This window comes from Dendrobates tinctorius, unplaced genomic scaffold (genome assembly GCF_039654945.1).
Source record: "Dendrobates tinctorius isolate UK_male_01 unplaced genomic scaffold, ASM3965494v1 ptg000196l, whole genome shotgun sequence".
Classification (NCBI taxonomy): Eukaryota; Metazoa; Chordata; class Amphibia; order Anura; family Dendrobatidae; genus Dendrobates; species Dendrobates tinctorius.
The window spans coordinates 24,235,263-24,259,715 of NW_027361863.1; the positions used below are offsets into that span (position 1 = coordinate 24,235,263).

General features: G+C 45.8%; 1 protein-coding gene across 2 annotated transcripts in view; it reads left to right on the top strand.

The window, feature by feature from the left end:
• Window positions 1-24,453, top strand: part of SORCS3 (sortilin related VPS10 domain containing receptor 3) — an 812,800-nt gene that overhangs the window by 742,845 nt on the left and 45,502 nt on the right. For both annotated transcript variants that reach the window (XM_073553075.1, XM_073553076.1), the window contains exons 16-18: window positions 3,143-3,273; window positions 9,221-9,334; window positions 15,201-15,372. In XM_073553075.1, the coding sequence (XP_073409176.1) occupies window positions 3,143-3,273; window positions 9,221-9,334; window positions 15,201-15,372 (417 nt within the window). The remainder of the gene's footprint in view (window positions 1-3,142; window positions 3,274-9,220; window positions 9,335-15,200; window positions 15,373-24,453) is intronic.

Sequence of the window (24,453 nt, forward strand, 5' to 3'; positions counted from 1 at the left end):
CAGTCAGACGTGTTTTGTAGTTGTTGATGAGGTTTGGACACTTGTCAGGAGGAATTTTGCTCCACTCCTCTTTGCAGATCATCTCTAAATCCTTAAGATGTTGAGGCTGTCACTTGGCAACTCGGAGCTTCATCTCCCTCCATAAGTTTTCTATGGGATTAAGGTCTGGAGACTGGCTAGGCCACTCCATTACCTTAATGTGCTTTTTTATGACCCACTGTTTTTTTTTTTGCCTTGGCTGTATGTTTTGGGTCATTGTCTTGCTGGAAGACCCAGCCATGACCAATTTTTAGTGTCCTGGCGGAGGGAAGGAGGTTGTCACTCAGGATTTTATGGTACATGGCTCCATCCATTCTCGCACTGATGCGGTGAAGTAGTCCTGTGCCCTTAGCAGAGAAATACCCCCAGAATATAATGTTTCCACCTCCATGCTTGACTGTGGGGATGGTGTTCTTTGGGTCATAGGCAGCATTTCTCTTCCTCCAAACACGGTGAGTTGAGTTAATGCCAAAGACCTCAATTTTTGCCTCATCTGACCAGAGCACCTTCTCCCAATCACTCAAAGAATCCTCCAGGTGTTCATTGGCAAACTTCAGACGGGCCTGCACATGTGCCTTCTTGAACAGGGAGACCTTGCGCTCTTTGGTATTGCCCATGTTGTAGAGGTCTGACTAATTGAGTCTGTGGACAGGAATCTTTTATAAAGGTTACTATGTAAGACAGCTGTCTTAATGCAGGCAACGAGTTGATTAGGAGCGTCTAGCTGGTCTGTAGGAGCCAGAACTCTTAATGGTTGGTAGGGGATCAAATACTTATTTCTCACTGCAAAATGCAAATATATTTATATAATTTATACAATGTGATTTTCTGGATTTTATTTTTGATATTCTATCTCTCAATGTTGAAATTAACCTACTCTTAAAGTTATAGACTGTTCATGTCTTTGTCAGTGGGCAAACTTACAAAATCAGCAAGGGATCAAATACTTATTTCCACCACTGTATCTATCATCTATATCTGTTATCTGTCTATCTGTCTGTCTGTGAGAAAAAGAAAATCAGCACCAATCCGCTGCTTTGTGGGTTCAAGCCACAAGGTCTTTAGACCGCTACATAATAAAATTTATAGTTTCATAAAGCACTGGCATGAACTGAGGCATGGAATAAATCTGGTGATTTTTGCTTTGAGTGTTGCATCTTTTTTGGAACTTTCTTCCTCCCTCCTTCCTTCATTTCTTCTCTCCCTTCCTCCTTTCTCCCTCTCTTCCTCCTCTCCCTTCCTCTCTACCTCCTCTCCCTTCCTCTCTACCTCCTCTCCCTCCATCCATTCCTTCTTCCCTCCCTTCCTCCCTCCCTTCATTCCCTCCCTCCTCTTTCCCTTACTTCCTTCCCTCTTTCCTTTCTTCCCTCCCTTCCTTCTCTCCCTCCATCCATTCCTTCCTTCTTCCCTCCCTTCCTTCTTTCCTTCCTTCCCTACCTCCCCTCTTTCCCTCCTCCTTCTCTCCCTTCCTTCCTTCTCTCCATTCCTCCTCTCTTACCCTTCCTTCCTTTCTCCTTCCCTCCCTCCTTTCCTTATTCCTTCCCTTCCCTCTCTCCCTCCAATCATTCCTTCCTCCTTCCTTTCCTCCCTCCTCCCTCCCTTCCTTCTCTCCCTCCCTTCTCTCCTTCCTTTCCTTCCCACCCCCTTCCCTCCCTTCCTTCTCTCCCTCCCTTCTCTCCTTCCTTTCCTTCCTACCCCCTTCCCTCCCTCCCTTCCTTCCTTCCCTCCCTCCCTCCCTTCCTTCATTCCCTCTCGTCCCCCCCCTCCCTTCCTTCATTCCCTCCCGTCCCTCCTTCCCTTCCTTCTCCCCCTCCCTTCCTTTTCTTCCTTCCTTCCTTCCTTTCCTCCTTTCCCTCCCTCCTTTCCTCCTTTCCCTCCCTCCTTTCCTCCTTTCCCTCCCTCCTTTCCTCCTTTCCCTCCCTCCTTTCCCTCCCTTTTCTCCCATCCTCCCTTCCTCCCTTTTTTCCCTCCCTCTCAAAAAATAATCTTTTCTGTGATATTTAGACTTTAGGCGACACACAGCCCCAGTATATTTACCTTTCCTCTGTTACTTGCTGGCATTGCTTTCTCTCCAGATAGTATACAGTATACGTTACTTATCTCAATATTTTTTCCTTTATAAATTTATTTAGGCTGTTGTTTTTTTTTTTTTTTCCAGTTTTCTTATTTTGTGATTTTTGTTTTCAAAATTTTATGTAAAATCGAGCAAAAATTGTGGTAAAGGAGCCTGCACGCGCCACCTTCCTATCTGCTGCAGCTGACACATTGGTCTCAGGTCCCTCCCACGGTATCTTCCGTGGTCACTGCTGCTGTCATTACACAAGACCACCGCACAGCTAGGAGCGACGACTGCTGCTCGCCCACCTCAGCCACCCTCAGGACGGCCCGGCCAGGGGTACTGTCCCCTTGCAGACATATTGTAGCCTTCACTGACTTTATCTTCCTCCTGCCGGTCTCCATCTCTGTGCACATCGCACAGGACGCATTACTGGACATGGACTATCAGCACATAGACAAGAGCACTGAACATAGGTCCATTGGAGAGCGCACCCACAGCGGTGCCGCAGCCGAGAAATACAACGGCACACAAAAACAAATAGGAACAATGTAAAATCATAGGGATGACATCATGCATGCAAATCAACTCTCCTCCAGGAGGAAGACAGCTGACTCTCCAGTGCCCCCTATTGGAGGCAGTTACCCTATAAGTCAATGTCTGACCCTTCAATAAACACTGTAACATCACTTTGTTTAGAGAAACCAAAAGAATAGAAACCCATCAGACAATTTTCTTGAGGAAGCGATAGTTCCCCCTAGACCACTGTCAGAGGCTTCTCACCCAGCTGATGCCCCCGGTGGGAGGGAAGAGCTTTCATTATGGAGGAGGCCATGGTTTGGGCTGATGTATAGAGCAGCTGCCACCAGTAGGTGGCGCAGGAGATGCAGTTCTCTTCCTCCTGGAGGAGAGGTAATTTGCATACCAGTTTCCCAGAAAGCATTGCCTGACCTGTAAGGAGAAGCCGTGCTCCTGTGATACATTGTAGCGCTGTTACACATTCTCATTCCTCATCGGTGACGTTTCGTCCTCTACTTTTATCTTTAGAGGGATTTTTGTGTGATGGGAGAGAGGAAAACGTATCGGAAAAGGAGACCTGGATCAAAGTGTCTGCTGGGAAAGGACTACCTGCGGACGATCACCGAGCCATGTCTCTGCTCACATTGGGACTTTGAGTGGTGAGTAATTACATGAAGTATTCTGATTAATAGTTTTGGGAATTGCCCATGGTGATGAAAGGATTAATCACAATCTTCATTTCCGTCCGCTTTACACATTGCGTTGCAATTTTTTTCATTTTCTCCATCAAGAGATGCATAAAAGTTCTGCTGGTTTCCTGTTAGTTATCAGACTGGAAGACTTTACACAGCGCCAGCGCCATAACCAGTGCCAGGGCCCAACCAGTGCATAACACCCACAGGAGATGCATGGCGAATGTGTGCACTGCGTGTCAGTGATCTGCACTGCCCCATTGAATAACATTGGTGCTTGTGCACTGATAATACGACTGTGTGAACAACCCGTAGATGCAGCTGTCAATCATGACAGTGGCATTCAAGAGGTTGGAAAATGGGGGCGGGTATAACATCCAAAGTTGCCATCATTCACCCCCTCACCGAAATATAATCTATTTCACGTAAATAACTAATGAAATATCCTAATAATTATCCTGTATCGTGGACGCCGAAACAAAAATATCATCATGGTAGAATTGCTGTGTTTTTTTTTTTTTTTTTACTATTTCTTCACCTCCTTGGAATATAAAAAAAAAACCTCCAAAAGTCATATGGACCCCAAGATGGTAATAATTATTAATATAATAAATATTATTTTACTTTTATTATTTATAAAGAATTAATTTTAATTTTTAGCATTTATATTATTATTTATTATTATTTATTTATAAAGAATTAATTTTTATTATTTTTATTTATTAATTTTATTATTAATATAAAAAATATTAATATAATAAAATGTTACAACTTGTATCGTAATAAATAAGACTTGATAACGACTCTAACAACCGGATATAAAGGGTTGTAGAGCCTGGAAGCGAAGAGGAAAAATGGAAAGTGAAGAGGGGCCCAATGGGGACTCTGTCACCTCTCCCACCATGGGTCGGTGCGGGATTCTCACCACTGCATTGTTCTGTGCATGGGGTAACAAACGCTTACAAGTGCTGCAGGACGTCGGCCATTTGTCCACTGTGGGTAAGGGGCGCTTATACTCCCAATTATTGCATTGGGGAGATGGTCACTCATACAGAGACCCCAGACGTTATTGGCAATCATACCTCCAAGACCCCCTATCTATACCTGTACCTATAACAATGTGAAATCCTACAACCCCGCACTCTTCATTCTTTCCTTTCCCTTTAAGACCCAGACGTTGCGGCGGCGGCGGCGGGGACCGGAGGACGTTGTTGGCTTTAATATCCATTTAAAAGCCGCTAATGAGCGCGGCTCCGTCCTGACGGGGAGACGGAAACGTTGTTTTAATTTTGTGAATTATTAATGTGAGCCTTTTCGCTCTGTAGAGTAGAGTGAAGAGTTTTTAATCAGCGTGTCGCCCGCAGGCGCGTTTTATGATGAGAGGCTGAGAAAGCGTTCACAGACCTTCAATGTAAAGACTGGAAAAAAAGAAAAAACTGATTGAACGTTTGGGTCCGGGTATAATCTGCAGCTTCAGCGCCGCGGCCGCTCTGTAAGTCACACGCTATGGTGGACTGCGGGAAAATAATGCGTAGAAGATGACGAAGGGAGCCAGGAAAGAAGTCACAGACCACCTGATCTGTGGAGTATGGCCAGTTACTCTGGGGTGTGTGCACTTTTGCAAAGACTCCTTCCATCAAAGTTTGGATACAGTCTAGCAATCATTTTACTTTCCATCAACGGTTAACAAGTCCCTGGTGTCCTAGGGCAATGAAAGGGGTTTGAAAACCTCTCCCCCCAGCTCCAGTTTGTTTTAATAAAACTGTGCTTTATTCACCCTTCTCAGGTCCGCCGAAAAGTCTCCACCGCTGCTCCTGCTGATGGCACTGCAGTCAATCAGTGAGCTCAGTTAACGGCACAAGCCGCTCAGAGCAACTGAGCTCATTCCTTACTGTCAGCGTGACACCAGAGCTGCAGATAATAACAGGCAGCGGGAACAGCAGCGGAGACTCAGCGTTGGACCCGGGGATGGTGAGTAAGGCACATTGATTTTTTTATTTATTTATTTTTTTTTTTTTTAAACAAGCTATAGTCGTGGAAAAGGGATTTTTCCATAACCATAGAACCTCTGTAAAGCTATGTACCCACATATACAGAAAAAAACTCCTTCCCAGGAAAACGAGCATTTTTTATGCTTTTTTTGCGCGATTTGTGCTCGTTTTTTTCCGCATTTTTAAGCGTTTTTGTACAGGAGCATCTACATGCTCATAGAATATAGTTAGAAATGCATTTTTTCCACAAAATTAATGAACATGCTGCGTTTTTTCCCCGCAATGCATTCTTTTTGCGGGGGAAGAAAAGCATCAATGTGCACAAAAATTGCGGAATTCATTAAAAAGAATGTGATGCTTCTTGTAAGCGTTTTTGCCGGGAAAAACGCTTAAAAAACGCGTACGTGGGTACACAGCCTAAAGGGAATTTATCACCAGGTTTTGCCACCTAACCTGTGAGCAGAATGATGTAGGTGTAGAGACCCTGATTCCAGCGATGAATTACTTACTGGGTTACTTGCTGTAGTTTTGATAAAGTCACAGTTTTATCAGCTGGAGAGTATCACTAGAGGACAAGTAAAGCTGCTGCCATGTAGTCCTTCATATTCATGGGTCTGTATAACTTCACCCCCACCACTGGTTGGGAGCTTTTCACTGGGCCATCCATGTCGTCCGGCGACGACCATTTTCAGCATCTTCCGGCATCATAGCATTGCGGTCTAGCCTGCACAAGAGCAATGTGACCAGACCGAGGAAGACTGGCAACCGGCGGGTGATTATTAACGCGCGTCATTTTTTATCCCCTTCCTCTTCTTTTTAAATCCCTCCACTTTGCCAAATTTACACAAATCTGGTGAATCCAATTTTTTTTTTTTTTTGTTAAATTATATAGAGATTTTTTTTCCACATCGGATTAAATTGCTCATCTCTATTTGTTGGTCTCTGGTCTCCTACAGGCATTTATTAAGTTGGATTAAATGTAGGGAATAAAAAAAATGCAACAAAAGTTCTTATTTCTTTCATTTACTTCCTCCTCCTCCCACTCGGAAACCTCAGATCCGTCCTGTCCGCAGTCTCGTGGTGAGACAACTGCCTGCAGCAGAAACCTCAGATCTGACCTGTCCCCAGTCTGGCGGTGAGACAACTGCCTGCAGCAGAAACCTCAGATCCGACCTGTCCGCAGTCTGGCGGTTAGACAACTGCCTGCAGCAGAAACCTCAGATCTGACCTGTCCCCAGTCTGGCGGTGAGACAACTGCCTGCAGCATAAACCTCAGATCCGACCTGTCCCCAGTCTGGCGGTGAGACAACTTCCTGCAGCAGAAACCTCATATCCGGCCTGTCCGCAGTCTGGCGGTGAGACAACTGCCTGCAGCATAAACCTCAGATCCGACCTGTCCCCAGTCTGGCGGTGAGACAACTGCCTGCAGCAGAAACCTCATATCCGGCCTGTCCTGAGTCTGGCGGTGAGACAACTGCCTGCAGCAGAAACCTTAGTTCCGGCCTGTCCCCAGTCTGGCGGTGAGACAACTTCCTGCAGCAGAAACCTCATATCTGGCCTGTCCCCAGTCTGGCTGTGAGACAACTGCCTGCAGCAGAAACCTCAGATCTGACCTGTCCCCAGTCTGGCGGTGAGACAACTGCCTGCAGCAGAAACCTTAGTTCCGGTCTGTCCCCAGTCTGGCGGTGAGACAACTTCCTGTAGCAGAAACCTCATATCCGGCCTGTCCCCAGTCTGGCTGTGAGACAACTGCCTGCAGCAGAAACCTCATATCCGGCCTGTCCTGAGTCTGGCGGTGAGACAACTGCCTGCAGCAGAAACCTTAGTTCCGGCCTGTCCCCAGTCTGGCGGTGAGACAACTTCCTGCAGCAGAAACCTCATATCCGGCCTGTCCCCAGTCTGGCGGTGAGACAACTTCCTGCAGCAGAAACCTCATATCCGGCCTGTCCCCAGTCTGGCTGTGAGACAACTGCCTGCAGCAGAAACCTCATATCCGGCCTGTCCCCAGTCTGGCTGTGAGACAACTGCCTGCAGCAGAAACCTCAGATCTGACCTGTCCCCAGTCTGGCGGTGAGACAACTGCCTGCAGCAGAAACCTTAGTTCCGGCCTGTCCCCAGTCTGGCGGTGAGACAACTTCCTGCAGCAGAAATCTCATATCCGGCCTGTCCCCAGTCTGGCTGTGAGACAACTGCCTGCAGCAGAAACCTCATATCTGGCCTGTCCTGAGTCTGGCGGTGAGACAACTGCCTGCAGCAGAAACCTTAGTTCCGGCCTGTCCCCAGTCTGGCGGTGAGACAACTGCCTGCAGCAGAAACCTTAGTTCCGGTCTGTCCCCAGTCTGGCGGTGAGACAACTTCCTGCAGCAGAAACCTCATATCCGGCCTGTCCCCAGTCTGGCTGTGAGACAACTGCCTGCAGCAGAAACCTCATATCCGGCCTGTCCTGAGTCTGGCGGTGAGACAACTGCCTGCAGCAGAAACCTTAGTTCCGGCCTGTCCCCAGTCTGGCGGTGAGACAACTTCCTGCAGCAGAAACCTCATATCCGGCCTATCCCCAGTCTGGCGGTGAGACAACTTCCTGCAGCAGAAACCTCATATCCGGCCTGTCCCCAGTCTGGCTGTGAGACAACTGCCTGCAGCAGAAACCTCATATCCGGCCTGTCCCCAGTCTGGCTGTGAGACAACTGCCTGCAGCAGAAACCTCAGATCTGACCTGTCCCCAGTCTGGCGGTGAGACAACTGCCTGCAGCAGAAACCTTAGTTCCGGCCTGTCCCCAGTCTGGCGGTGAGACAACTTCCTGCAGCAGAAATCTCATATCCGGCCTGTCCTGAGTCTGGCGGTGAGACAACTGCCTGCAGCAGAAACCTTAGTTCCGGCCTGTCCCCAGTCTGGCTGTGAGACAACTGCCTGCAGCAGAAACCTCATATCCGGCCTGTCCTGAGTCTGGCGGTGAGACAACTGCCTGCAGCAGAAACCTTAGTTCCGGCCTGTCCCCAGTCTGGCGGTGAGACAACTTCCTGCAGCAGAAACCTCATATCCGGCCTGTCCCCAGTCTGGCGGTGAGACAACTTCCTGCAGCAGAAACCTCATATCCGGCCTGTCCCCAGTCTGGCTGTGAGACAACTGCCTGCAGCAGAAACCTCAGATCTGACCTGTCCCCAGTCTGGCGGTGAGACAACTGCCTGCAGCAGAAACCTTAGTTCCGGCCTGTCCCCAGTCTGGCGGTGAGACAACTTCCTGCAGCAGAAATCTCATATCCGGCCTGTCCCCAGTCTGGCTGTGAGACAACTGCCTGCAGCAGAAACCTCATATCCAGCCTGTCCTGAGTCTGGCGGTGAGACAACTGCCTGCAGCAGAAACCTTAGTTCCGGCCTGTCCCCAGTCTGGCGGTGAGACAACTTCCTGCAGCAGAAACCTCATATCCGGCCTGTCCCCAGTCTGGCTGTGAGACAACTGCCTGCAGCAGAAACCTCAGATCTGACCTGTCCCCAGTCTGGCGGTGAGACAACTGCCTGCAGCATAAACCTCCCCTATTTCTCCCCTGACAGTGATCCTTCTCCCCAACCATCGACCTGACAAACATTGCTCAGCGATCACGACTCTGCTCGGCCTCCATTGATGATTACATTAAATTCTTTCCATCCAACGATGTGAAAAATGTGATCATTTGGGATGAATTTCAGATGCAGAAATATAATATAATGAGGACATTTCCCAAGTCTGGTGACAGTGAGGACATTTCTTGTGCGCTTTTCTATGACCGCCCAATAAACCGGAATATTTAATAATCAGTTACCTAATTCTAGTATTAAACTTTTGCAACAAATATTCTGAATTTGTTTTTTTTTCCAGCTAGAGGACTTGATACGAGCGCAGGATATTGTGTAGGAGCCAATAGTAATTTCTTTGTTTCCATTGTCAGTGACTACGGCTATGAGCGACACGGGAAGAACCAGTGCACCCCGGCCTTCTGGTTTAACCCGGCATCCATCTCCAAGGAGTGCAGCCAGGGGCAGAGCTACCTGAAGAGCAGCGGGTGAGAGTTACCTACATCACTGCCAGCGAAAATCATTAACACCTAGAATCGTTACAATCGATCAGATTCATTCACTTTATTACTATTTTGTCTTTATTTTATTATTGATTCGTGGCAGTGTAGAAAAAGAAAATGTCTTGTGTCCTGGAAACCGTCAGCATGCTGCTATGGATGGATTGGTTCCTTGCTCTTTATTTAGTACTGTAGAAGTTCAGTTGTGTCATGTAATGAATGCACTGCGGGTCTGATCAGCTAAAACCAACATTACACCTTCAGAAGGATTGTTAAAAGGCGATTTCATAAAGTCCATGAGCCGTACAGAGATCAGAACACCGGGAGCGACCACCGAGTCTCCAGAACTGGGCTACATGCCGGATACTGACGGCAACGAGCTCTCCGGCCGGTTATTCCGACTCTAGGGCGGCGCAGGGACAAGGACCATGAGGAACTGACCTGAATCATGAGGATTAGTGCTCGGGCCGCACGATCGTCACGGGTGATACATTCTCACTGCTGAACATGTGTCAATAAATTATAAAGAAATAGACGACGTTTGTTTTATGGCAGAAACAGATACAGTGCCTTGCGAAAGTATTCGGCCCCCTGGAACTTTTCAACCTTTCCCCACATATCATACTCCAAACATAAAGATACCAAATGTAACTTTTTGGTGAAGAGTCAACAACAAGTGGGACACAATTGTGAAGTTGAGCGAAATTTATTGGTTATTTTAAATTTTTGTGGAAATTCAGAAACTGAGAAGTGAGGCGTGCAATATTATTCGGCCCCTTTAACTTATTACTTTGTTGCGCCACATTTTGCTGCGATTACAGCTGCAGTCTCTTGGGGTATGTCTCTATCAGTTTTGTACATCGAGAGACTGAAATTCTTGCCCATTCTTCCTTGGCAAACAGCTCGAGCTCAGTGAGGTTGGATGGAGATCGTTTGTGAACAGCAGTTTTCAGCTCTTTCCACAGATTCTCAATTGGATACAGGTCTGGACTGTGACTTGGCCATTCTAACTCCTGGATACGTTTATTTGTGAACCATTCCACTGTAGAGTTTGCTTTATATTTGGGATCATTGTCTTGTTGGAAGACAAACCTCCGTCCCAGTCTCAGGTCTTTTGCAGACTCCAACAGGTTTTCTTCAAGAATGGTCCTGTATTTGGTTCCATCCACCTTCCCATCAATTTTAACCATCTTCCCTGTCCCTGCTGAAGAAAAGCAGGCCCAAACCATGATGCTGCCACCACCATGTTTGACAGTGGGGATGGTGTGTTCAGGGTGATGAGCTGTGTTGCCTTTACGCCAAATATATCGTTTGGCATTGTTGCCAGAAAGTTCGATTTTGGTTTCATCTGACCAGAGCACCTTCTTCCACATGTTTGGTGTGTCTCCCAGGTGGCTTGTTGCAAACTTTAAACACTTTTTATGGATATCTTGGAGAAATGGCTTTCTTCTTGCCATTCTTCCATAAAGGCCAGATGTGTGCAATGTACGACTGATTGTTTTCCTATGGACAGACTGTCCCACCTCAGCTGTAGATCTCTGTAGTTCATCCAGAGTGATCATGGGCCTCTTGGCTGCATCTCTGATCAGTCTTCTCCTTGTTTGAGTTGAAAGTTTAGAGGGACGGCCAGGTCTTTGTAGATTTGCAGTGGTATGATACTCCTTCCATTTCAATATGATCGCTTGCACAGGTGCTCCTTGGGATGTTTGAAGTTTTGGAAATCATTTTGTATCCAAATCCGGCTTTAAACCTCTCCACAACAGTATCACGGACCTGCCTGTTGTGTTCCTTGGTCTTCATGATGCTCTCTGTGCTTCAAACAGAACCCTGAGACTATCACAGAGCAGGAGCATTTATACGGAGACTTGATTACACACAGGAGGATTATATTTATCATCATTAGTCATTTAGGACAACATTGGATCATTCAGAGATCCACAATGAACCTTCTGGAGTGAGTTTGCTGCACTGAAAGTAAAGGGGCCGAATAATTGAATTTCCACAAAAATGTAAAATAACCAATAAATTTCCTTCAACTTCACAATTGTGTCCCACTTGTTGTTGATTCTTCACCAAAACTTTACTTTTGGTATCTTTATGTTTGAAGCATGATATGTGGGAAAAGGTTGAAAAGTTCCAGGGGGCCGAATACTTTCGCAAGGCACTGTAAGTGTTAATATATATTTTGAACTTATGTGGTCAAATTGCAGTTTCCATTTAAATAGCAGTCACATTTTTTTAAACTGCGTGTTACCAAAATTGTTCAGTTTGGATGTAATGGCCACTAGGAGCACAAAGCTGCTTGTCTGTGGTTTCCATTTAATAACAGTTGGATTCCACTGTAAAAAAGTGTTTAGGCCTTCTGAAATCATTTATTGCACACAGAAGAAATATATTTTTTGGATTTATATGTGTTGATGATTCTTCTTATTAAAAAAGTCATAATCATTTAATCAAAACACTGTTAATCTTGTTGAGTTACATACCATCCTGTATTATACTCCAGAGCTGCACTCACTATTCTGCTGGTGGAGTCACTGTGTACATTCTTTACATTACTGATCCTGAGTTACATCCTGTATTATACCCCAGAGCTGCACTCACTATTCTGCTGGTGCAGTCACTGTGTACATACATTACTGATCCTGAGTTACATCCTGTATTATACCCCAGAGCTGCACTCACTATTCTGCTGGTGCAGTCACTGTGTACATACATTACATTACTGATCCTGAGTTACATCCTGTATTATACTCCAGAGCTGCACTCACTATTCTGCTGGTGCAGTCACTGTGTACATACATTACTGATCCTGAGTTACATTCTGTATTATATCCCAGAGCTGCACTCACTATTCTGCTGGTGCAGTCACTGTGTACATACATTACTGATCCTGAGTTACATCCTGTATTATACCCCAGAGCCGCACTTACTATTCTGTTGGTGTAGTCACTGTGTACATACATTACATTACTGATCCTGAGTTACATCCTGTATTATACCCCAGAGCTGCACTCACTATTCTGCAGGTGCAGTCACTGTGTACATACATTACATTACTGATCCTGAGTTACATCCTGTATTATACCCCAGAGCTGCACTCACTATTCTGCTGGTGCAGTCACTGTGTACATACATTACATTACTGATCCTGAGTTACATCCTGTATTATACTCCAGAGCTGCACTCACTATTCTGCTGGTGCAGTCACTTACTGATCCTGAGTTACATTCTGTATTATACCCCAGAGCTGCACTCACTATTCTGCTGGTGCAGTCACTGTGTACATACATTACTGATCCTGAGTTACATCCTGTATTATACCCCAGAGCCGCACTCACTATTCTGTTGGTGTAGTCACTGTGTACATACATTACATTACTGATCCTGAGTTACATTCTGTATTATACTCAAGAGCTGCACTCACTATTCTGCTGGTGCAGTCACTGTGTACATACATTACAATATGGATCCTGAGTTACATCCTGTATTATACCCCAGAGCTGCACTCACTATTCTGCTGGTGCAGTCACTGTGTACATACATTACATTACTGATCCTGAGTTACCTCCTGTATTATACTCCAGAGCTGCACTCACTATTCTGCTGGTGCAGTCACTGTGTACATACATTACATTACTGATCCTGAGTTACCTCCTGTATTATACTCCAGAGCTGCACTCACTATTCTGCTGGAGCAGTCACTGTGTACATACATTACATTACTGATCCTGAGTTACATCCTGTATTATACTCCAGAGCTGCACTCACTATTCAGCTGGTGCAGTCACTGTGTACATACATTACATTACTGATCCTGAGTTACATCCTGTATTATACTCCAGAGCTGCACTCACTATTCTGCTGGTGCAGTCACTGAGTACATACATTACATTACTGATCCTGAGTTACATCCTGTATTATCCTCCAGAGCTGCACTCACTATTCTGCTGGTGCAGTCACTGTGTACATACAATACATTACTGATCCTGAGTTACATCCTGTGTTATGCTCCAGAGCTGCACTCACTATTCTGCTGGTGCGGTCTCTGTGTACATACATTACATTACTGATCCTGAGTTACATCCTGTATTATACCACAGAGCTGCACTCACTATTCTGCTGGTGCAGTCACTGTGTACATACAATACATTACTGATCCTGAGTTACATCCTGTGTTATGCTCCAGAGCTGCACTCACTATTCTGCTGGAGCAGTCACTGTGTACATACATTACATTACTGATCCTGAGTTACATCCTGTATTATCCTCCAGAGCTGCACTCACTATTCTGCTGGTGCAGTCACTGTGTACATACAATACATTACTGATCCTGAGTTACATCCTGTGTTATGCTCCAGAGCTGCACTCACTATTCTGCTGGTGCGGTCTCTGTGTACATACATTACATTACTGATCCTGAGTTACATCCTGTATTATACCCCAGAGCTGCACTCACTATTCTGCTGGTGCAGTCACTGTGTACATACAATACATTACTGATCCTGAGTTACATCCTGTGTTATGCTCCAGAGCTGCACTCACTATTCTGCTGGTGCGGTCTCTGTGTACATACATTACATTACTGATCCTGAGTTACATCCTGTATTATACCACAGAGCTGCACTCACTATTCTGCTGGTGCAGTCACTGTGTACATACAATACATTACTGATCCTGAGTTACATCCTGTGTTATGCTCCAGAGCTGCACTCACTATTCTGCTGGTGCGGTCTCTGTGTACATACATTACATTACTGATCCTGAGTTACATCCTGTATTATACCCCAGAGCTGCACTCACTATTCTGCTGGTGCAGTCACTGTGTACATACAATACATTACTGATCCTGAGTTACATCCTGTGTTATGCTCCAGAGCTGCACTCACTATTCTGCTGGTGCGGTCTCTGTGTACATACATTACATTACTGATCCTGAGTTACATCCTGTATTATATTCCAGAGCTGCACTCACTATTCTGCTGGTGCAGTCACTGTGTACATACAATACATTACTGATCCTGAGTTACATCCTGTGTTATGCTCCAGAGCTGCACTCACTATTCTGCTGGTGCGGTCTCTGTGTACATACATTACATTACTGATCCTGAGTTACATCCTGTATTATACCCCAGAGCTGCACTCACTATTCTGCTGGTGCAGTCACTGTGTACATACAATACATTACTGATCCTGAGTTACATCCTGTGTTATGCTCCAGAGCTGCACTCACTATTCTGCTGGTGCGGTCTCTGTGTACATACATTACATTACTGATCCTGAGTTACATCCTGTATTATACCACAGAGCTGCACTCACTATTCTGCTGGTGCAGTCACTGTGTACATACAATACATTACTGATCCTGAGTTACATCCTGTGTTATGCTCCAGAGCTGCACTCACTATTCTGCTGGTGCGGTCTCTGTGTACATACATTACATTACTGATCCTGAGTTACATCCTGTATTATACCCCAGAGCTGCACTCACTATTCTGCTGGTGCAGTCACTGTGTACATACAATACATTACTGATCCTGAGTTACATCCTGTGTTATGCTCCAGAGCTGCACTCACTATTCTGCTGGTGCGGTCTCTGTGTACATACATTACATTACTGATCCTGAGTTACATCCTGTATTATATTCCAGAGCTGCACTCACTATTCTGCTGGTGCAGTCACTGTGTACATACAATACATTACTGATCCTGAGTTACATCCTGTGTTATGCTCCAGAGCTGCACTCACTATTCTGCTGGTGCGGTCTCTGTGTACATACATTACATATGTCGGTACTTGCTGCTTAGTGTACACAGGCTTCGATGTGACGCTTTATTACACTTTGTGTTGCAGATATCGCAGGATTGTGTCTAATAATTGCACGGACGGATTACGGGATCAGTATTCCCCTAAACCTCAGGAATGTTTAGGAAAAGCTCCGCATGGATTGCAGCTTACCACCATTAATGGCAGACTGGGGGTGCAGAGCGGGCAGAACGTCACCTTCCTCGTGCACCTGGAGGAGGTAGGATCAGCTCTGGAAGCCGCGGCGATCATTGATGATTACTGGGACAAGATAAAAAACTTTCTTTACCTGTAAAATTTGACTGTTTGTTCCCATCATCATTCTTATTATACAGGTGAAAAAACAACAATGTTCTCCCTGCAGCACAAAGTATTTCAGGAGAGTAGCGCACTTATTTTGTGGGCGGCAGTGACCGCCATGTATGTGATGCTATCAGTGAGGACAGGGCTCCTCGTGTCGCCATAGTAGGAGCAGAGTCCTCAGCAGCACAGAGTATTTCACGACTCGGCGGCTTGTCTTGTGTGGCCCATTCCCTGAGGTTCTCCTTTATGATGTGGCCATTGTTGTGTTCGCGGCTTTCACCTTCTCGCCGCCGCTGTCTGCCGGGTCGGGTGCTGAATGCTGATCACAGTGATGGATGGAGATCGCTCTCTCCGGACACCGGGAGGAAATAGATTTTGAGCAGTTTTGTGCGCTGAGACAAATTGTTTATCTGGAAGGAACGTGACGCCCGGCATCAGCAATGTTATTGATTATTTCCATCCAAGAGGATTCCTCGCAGGTCGCGGCCTGTGTGGGGCTTCCCCCGTTCGCCAGCATTCAGCGCGCTGCCGGGCAGCACAGCGGAGATGACCAGTGACCTGAGCGGCTGATCGGTCTTCTGTGCAAACATCTGCAAAAAGAAATTCAATTTTCTTCCCTTCTAGAGCTCAACATTTTCCTTAGTGTATCTGTCACCAGATTTCACAATACAAGCTGCATCCATTAATACATAGATATCTATATCATATCAGCAGCAGGGAGGAGGGTCACTGAGGAGCTGTCAATCAGGCTAGCTGGGCAGAGAATCAGCAGCGAGGAGAGACACTGAGTAGCTGTCAAGGCTAGGTGGGAAAAGACTCAGCAGCAGGGAGGAGGGTCACTGAGGAGCTGTCAATCAGGCTAGCTGGGCAGAGAATCAGCAGGGAGGAGGGACACTAAGGAGCTGTCAAGGCTAGGTGGGCAAAGACTCAGCAGCAGGGAGGAGGGACACTAAGGAGCTGTCAATCAGACTAGCTGGGCAGAGAATCAGCAGGGAGGAGGGACACTAAGGAGCTGTCAATCAGGCTAGGTGAGCAGAGCCTCTAGCAGGGAGTATGGACACTGAAGAGATGTCAGTCAAGCTAGGTGGCAAAAGTCTCAGCAGCAGGGAGAAGGAACACTGAAAAGCTGTTAATCAGACTAGGTAGGCAGAGATTCAGCAGCAGGGAGGAGGGACATTGAGGAACTGTTGATGAGACTAGGAGGGCAGGGATTCGGTAACAGCAGGAAGGAGGGACACTGAGCAGCTCTCGATCAGACTAGGTGGGCAAAAATTTAGCAGTGGGGGGAGGGACACTGAGGAGCTGTTGATAAGACTAGGAGGGCAGAGATTCAGCAGCAGAAGGAACACTGAGATGTAAATCAGACTAGGTAAGCAGAGCCTCTGCAGCAGGGAGGAGGGACACTGCAGAGCTCACAATTAGTCTAGGTAGGCAAAGATTATGTTTAAACTTTCAAAAAGTACTTTGTAGCCATTCAAATATGGATTAGCAATGTAAGTACACCGACTTCATAAGGTCTAAAAACTAGTGTAGCTTCATATGTCGTTTATATAGTGAAACTTGTTGGCAGACTCTTTACAGTAGTATTCCCATCAGAGCCATTAGTAGGGACAGTCCAGCTCTGCTCACTTCCACACTGGGAGGCTAGTGGGGCTGGTGGTCGCGGCCACAGTTATCTCCTGGGTTTACTGTGCGATCAGCAGATATTGTGCCCGTCCTAATAATGGGATCGGCAGATATTGTGCCCGTCCTAATAATGCGATCGGCAGATATTGTGCCCGTCCTAATAATGGGATCAGCAGATATTGTGCCCGTCCTAATAATGGGATCGGCAGATATTGTGCCCGTCCTAATAATGCGATCGGCAGATATTGTGCCCGTCCTAATAATGGGATCGGCAGATATTGTGCCCGTCCTAATAATGGGATCGGCAGATATTGTGCCCGTCCTAATAATGCGATCGGCAGATATTGTGCCCGTCCTAATAATGGGATCCGCAGATATTGTGCCCGTCCTAATAATGCGATCGGCAGATATTGTGCCCGTCCTAATAATGCGATCGGCAGATATTGTGCCCGTCCTAATAATGGGATCGGCAGATATTGTGCCCGTCCTAATAATGCGATCGGCAGATATTGTGCCCGTCCTAATAATGGGATCAGCAGATATTGTGCCCGTCCTAATAATGCGATCGGCAGATATTGTGCCCGTCCTAATAATGCGATCGGCAGATATTGTGCCCGTCCTAATAATGCGATCGGCAGATGTTGTGCTCGTCCTACTAATGCGATCGGCAGATATTGTGCCAGTCCTAATAATGGGATCGGCAGATATTGTGCCCGTCCTAATAATGGGATCGGCAGATATTGTGCCCGTCCTAATAATGGGATCGGCAGATATTGTGCCCGTCCTAATAATGGGATCGGCAGATATTGTGCCCGTCCTAATAATGCGATCGGCAGATATTGTGCCCGTCCTAATAATGCGATCGGCAGATATTGTGCCCGTCCTAATAATGCGATCGGCAGATATTGTGCCCGTCCTACTAATGCGATCGGCAGATATTGTGCCCGGCCTAATAATGCGATCGGCAGATATTGTGCCCGTCCTAATAATGCGATCGGCAGATATTGTGCCCGGCCTAATAATGCGATCGGCAGATATTGTGCCCGTCCTAATAATGCGATCGGCAGATATTGTGCCCGGCCTAATAATGCGATCGGCAGATATTGTGCCCGTCCTAATAATGCGATCGGCAGATATTGTGCCCGTCCTACTAATGCGATCGGCAGATATTGTGCCCGTCCTACTAATGCGATCGGCAGATATTGTGCCCGTCCTACTAATGCGATCGGCAGATATTGTGCCCGGCCTAATAATGCGATCGGCAGATATTGTGCCCGTCCTAATAATGCGATCGGCAGATATTGTGCCCGGCCTAATAATGCGATCGGCAGATATTGTGCCCGGCCTAATAATGCGATCGGCAGATATTGTGCCCGGCCTAATAATGCGATCGGCAGATATCTATGGATGCTATGTATTTTTTACCCAAACTCACATGATCAGGAAACCATCAGCAGAGAAGCGTGCCGCCATAGATTATCTCATTGGACTGCCATGTGTTTATCCATGCGGGAGTTCACAAGCCGATTCATGGGAAAAATCTGAACTTCAAGACTTCTCCGGTAGATTATCCTGAAAAATAAAGGACAATTTGCCTTTTGCAAATCATTAATATGTAAATATCCCTTAAAGGGGTTTCCAGGATGTTGATGATCTAACTTTAGTAAATTGCTGGCGGTCCAACACTGAACATTCTCTTTATAAAGGGGCCTGGTGCTTGCTACAAATAGGTAATGTTTCCGCTTTTCTCCTGAATCCGGCGCTGTTCTTCTTTCGCTCCTGCTCCTCTCCATTCCTGAGATATGGCCCCATCTTCACTGCATCTCAATCTAGTCTTTTTTTATTTATTTTATTTATTTTATACAAGTGGGCGTGGTTATCTTTTTGAGGACCACTCCCACTTGGCCAAGAAGACTACTTTTACATATAGAGAAGATGGGGTCATATCTCAGCAACGGAGAGGAGCAGGAACACAAGAAGAACATCGCCGGATTCAGGAGAACAGCGGCATTTACCCCTGTATATAAAAAAGACATATTTATGGCAAGTAAGAGGAGACGCTCCACTTAAATAAGTGCACCCCCATAGTTTACCAGTGGAATTACTGGATATCAGACCTCTAAATACACATTTCCCAAATCTTTCCCCCTATCTGACAGTTTCCTGGGATCCAGGGACGATCTCTGGCAGTAAATAACATTATAAACTTCCCTCGGACTCGGGTATAAATAAATGCAGCGATTTCTCTGAGTCACCGCAGGTTACAGCACAGCCGGCGTTTCTGGGACCTAATTATAAGCGCATCGTGTTTTTCTCCACTTATCACAACCAATCTGGCCATCACTTCCTTCGCCTTTCTGGTTCCCAATCGCCTTGTTTTCCAGCGAGTCGGGAGAAAGCGTGAGAATAGATAGCGGAAAATTACACCTAAATGTGTCAGCCCGGGCGACCACGCCGGATCCTGGCAGGGTCCGCGCCATTTATTATTGGGCACTGTATTCCGACCAGTGCCGGATCTCACCGAGCACCTGAGGATGGGCGCTGCACCCTGGGGGGAAGGTCAACTGCAGCTATGTGGACCTGTGTGTAAGAGGGAGTACATATGTCTATACATACACATCTGTATTGTGCTGCAGTTCACATCACAACCACCCGGTGGCCACATATTGACAAATTTAGCATAAACCTTTCCTGACAGAGTATCGCAAAATCATGTAAAGCTTGTCATATTGTGCCACTATTGGTTCAGCACTGTATGGCGGTACTATTTTGTAATAGCATGGTTGCTTCTATTTGGCAGCAATATTAGTTTAACTATTAGTTGAGCGCAGTGTGACACTATTATTTAGGAATAGTGGTGTGGCAGCATCAGTTTGACTGTTAGTTCAGCACTGTATGTCGGTATTATTTGAGAATGGTATAGCTGCATCTGTTTGGTGACATTATTTGTTGGACTATTAGTTGATTACTGTAGGCGGTATTATTTTAGGAGTGGTTTGGTTGCACCTGTTTGGTGGCAATATTTGACTATTATTTCAGTACTTACATACAATATTATTTAGCGGTGGCATGGTAGCCTTTATTTGGTGGCAGTATTAGTTTGACTATTAGTTGAGCACTGTATGGCGGTATTAGTTAGGAATGGTATGGCTGCACCTGTTCGGTGGCAGAATTAGCTTGACTATTAGTTGAGCACTGTATGGCGGTATTAGTTAGGAATGGTGTGGCTGCACCTGTTCGGTGGCAGAATTAGCTTGACTATTAATTGAGCACTGTATGGCGGTATTAGTTAGGAATGGTATGGCTGCACCTGTTCGGTGGCAGAATTAGCTTTGACTATTAGTTGAGCACTGTGTGGCGGTACTATTTCGTTATAGTACGGTTGTATTTATATGGCGGCCATATTAGTTTAACTATTAGTTGCACACTGTATGACAGTATTACTTAGGAATGGTGTGGTGGCACCAATGTAGTGGCAGCCTTAGTTTGACTCTTAGCTGAGGCCTGTATGTCAGTATTATTTAGGAATGGTATGGTTACATCTTTTTGGTGGCAGTATTCATTGGACTATTAGTTCCGAGCTGTAATGCAGTATTATATAGGAACAGTATGGTTGCATCTGGCGGTAATATTAGTTTGACTATTAGTTCAGCACTGTAGGCGGTATTACTTTAGGAATGGTTTTGTTGCGCCTGTTTGATGGCACTACTATTTGACTATTATTTCAGCACTATAATGCGGTATTGTTTAGCAGTGGTATGATTACATATAGTTGCTCCCAGTATTAGTTTATTAGTCAAGCACGGTATGGCAGTATTATTTGGGAATGGTATGGCTGCACTTAATTGTGATCAGTTAGACTTGGTATCATGCGGTTATAATATATGTGCGCTGAATGGCACTTAGTGACTACCTTATTTTTGCATTGTAAAGAGGTAAATAAATTATTAAATGAGTTCTATCAAATGATTTAACAATAAAATCATTGATGTTACATTTTATTTGTAGCGATTAGCCCCGTACTTCTCTAGGAAGGTGCCGCAATCAGTCGGTCTGTGTGATAGCGGCAGTCTTACATAGGACTGCAGCCCAGATGCGCTGACGCATTCGGCTCTACTGCATCTCCACCTTACAGAATGTCTGAGACGTTCCAGGTGTAGTCGCGTCCTGACATTACAGAAGTCTTTTCTATACTCTTGCATTGTAGCTCTTGCGGAGAACGTGCCGCGACGCTGCCTCCGGAACATGTGTCATAAATGGATTTGCAGAACAGTCACCTTTTTCCACCTGGAGCGGCTCATTTCCACTTTAATTTATATTCATAAACTCTGAGATTGGGACATTGTCTGCGGATAGTGAATCGCTTTCAATATTTCATATCCAGCAGGCCCGGAATAAGTCAGGCTGCCGCGATATTTGCGGGTTACGTGTCTGGAGTCTATTAGCTTTGTGCAATGTGCAGACAGCCATTGGCGACACGATAACTGCCGTCGCTCCTATAAAGGCTCCATTGTAACTTTCCGACAAACCTGGCGATGACGAGGGAAGACGTACGGGATGAGTACTGATTTGGACGGGTTTAGTAGAAGTTTGAAGAACGGTGACCTGGTCGTGACTTCACAAAAACTTATAATGAAAAGACTTTGATATGGTAAGAAAGTTTCCAGGTCTCCAGGTTTGGATTTGCCGTGGTTGGAGAATTGACTCAATGCGTCGTTCCTCCTTTGATTATCCGTAAAGGGGTCTGTTGTGATTAGAAGACCCATTGTCATACAACCTGTTATGAAATTCTGACTCAACAGAGGGGTCCGCGGTTCAGGATCTCCATCCGTTGGCCAAGGTGAGAAGAGTGAAGTATCGCTTGTCCTGGAAGACGCTTCAAGTCCTGTACCACATGGACAACCCGTTCATATGAGCGGGGATTAGGCTTTGTGATCTGCTTTTTGCCTAGAACTCCTCTATCAAAGAAGAAAACCCCTTAAAGGAAATGCTCCTCTTATGGGGCACTCAATAGAAACCTTATGGAAAATATTTCTTAAGAAATGCCCTCCACAACTATCCTCAGAACCGAATAATGTCAGTAAAAGGGTCTTCAGCCAGGAAAAGAAGCCACCCACTTAAGACAATAGCTTTGAAAAACAGGAATGGAAAGAAGTGGGTTAACTGCGCCTCTGATGATGACCCATGAAACAATCCAGGAGACCGAAGAATATTCTGTGTGGTTCATTAGCCCGCTAGAATTCCAGAGAAAAGGCTTCCCAAAAATGTGATTACTATGGCTCAGACTCCACTGGTGGGATAGGGCTCCAAAAATGTGATTACTATGGTTCAGACTCAAGTGGTGGGATAGGGATCCAAAAATGTGATTACTATGGCTCAGACCCCAGTGGTGGGATAGGGCTCCAATAATGTGATTACTATGGCTCAGACCCCAGTGGTGGGATAGGGCTCCAATAATGTGATTACTATGGCTCAGACCCCAGTGGTGGGATAGGGATCCAAAAATGTGATTACTATGGCTCAGACCCCAGTGGTGGGATAGGGCTCCAATAATGTGATTACTATGGCTCAGACCCCAGTGGTGGGATAGGGCTCCAATAATGTGATTACTATGGCTCAGACCCCAGTGGTGGGATAGGGCTCCAATAATGTGATTACTATGGCTCAGACCCCAGTGGTGGGATAGGGCTCCAATATTGTGATTACTATGGCTCAGACCCCAGTGGTGGGATAGGGCTCCAATAATGTGATTACTATGGTTCAGAATCCAGTGGTGGGATAGGGATCCAAAAATGTGATTACTATGGTTCAGAATCCAGTGGTGGGATAGGGATCCAAAAATGTGATTACTATGGCTCAGACCCCAGTGGTGGGATAGGGCTCCAATAATGTGATTACTATGGTTCAGAATCCAGTGGTGGGATAGGGCTCCAATAATGTGATTACTATGGCTCAGACCCCAGTGGTGGGATAGGGCTCCAATAATGTGATTACTATGGCTCAGACCCCAGTGGTGGGATAGGGCTCCAATATTGTGATTACTATGGCTCAGACCCCAGTGGTGGGATAGGGCTCCAATAATGTGATTACTATGGTTCAGAATCCAGTGGTGGGATAGGGATCCAAAAATGTGATTACTATGGTTCAGAATCCAGTGGTGGGATAGGGATCCAAAAATGTGATTACTATGGCTCAGACCCCAGTGGTGGGATAGGGATCCAAAAATGTGATTACTATGGTTCAGACTCCAGTAGTGGAATAGGGATCCAAAAATGTGAATACTATGGTTCAGACTCCAATGGTGGGATAGGGCTCTCACCAACTTTTTGTCCCACTGTGTGTTTGCTGTTCCTGCACAGATTTTCACTACTTGGTAGCAAAGAGATCGAGCAAACCAGTTCTGGCCTCCTCTCTTCAAGCTCCTCATGTTGGGTGTATGGTCTGCCCTGACGGTTCATGTCCCTTGAAGTCCACAAAAGCCAAGCTTTTAAGAGTTAAAACCTTACAGAATGGGACCACCAAGTATTGACACCTGTAGCGAATCAACGACATCCCCTGTACAGAGCCCTTAGAGCATCAACTCCAAAAATGCCCCCTGAAGGCACGTCTGCCCGTGTCTCGCTTGGTGGTATTTGTAGATTGGATTTGACGGTGTGATATAATTTGTTCTTCCACCTCATGGATAAATCTGGATTCCATTACCGTCAGGAGAACACGTCTCACCCCAGTCTGAAGAACCAGCTCTAATGGATGATCTAACAGGGTTGCATCTGTTGAAGTAGTTTGGACTGGATCCTTTAGTTCCAGTGAAGAAAGATCTTTCCGTTTACACTGAATTTGTTTTCCCTTTTCGGGGAAGGCTGCTTAGTTTTCCCTAAGGGTAAAGTCTCAGGTGTAAAAAACACTGGGTACAAGTGTGTCCAAATTCGTCAAGCAACGAGGTGAGAGGCAAGTACAAATGTGTTTGCCCTTAACATTCCATAAATTTCCCCCCAGCTGCACTTATTAAAAAATGCGGAGACTCCGCAACGGACCTGGGGAGGATGAGTAAGGACAGTTTTATTTCCTAAAAAACTGCAGTTAAGGGACAGTGATTTCCAAAAATGGAAAAACCCCTTTACGGACAATAAAATTGAATACAATTGTATCTCGCATCACCAATAGCGTAAACATTTCCCGACAGAGTATCACTAATTTTAAAAATTTGGGAACCTCATCTTGGGGTTTGTTGCACTAAAGATAAAAGCAGGACACATCTGTGTCTAGAGGGCACGAGTCACTAGAGGAGAAGCAACAAACATGGTGAAGAAGTGGTCTTTAGATCATGATGGACACCTGCCGACCCGGTCATTCACGCAACTCTCGAAAAGCA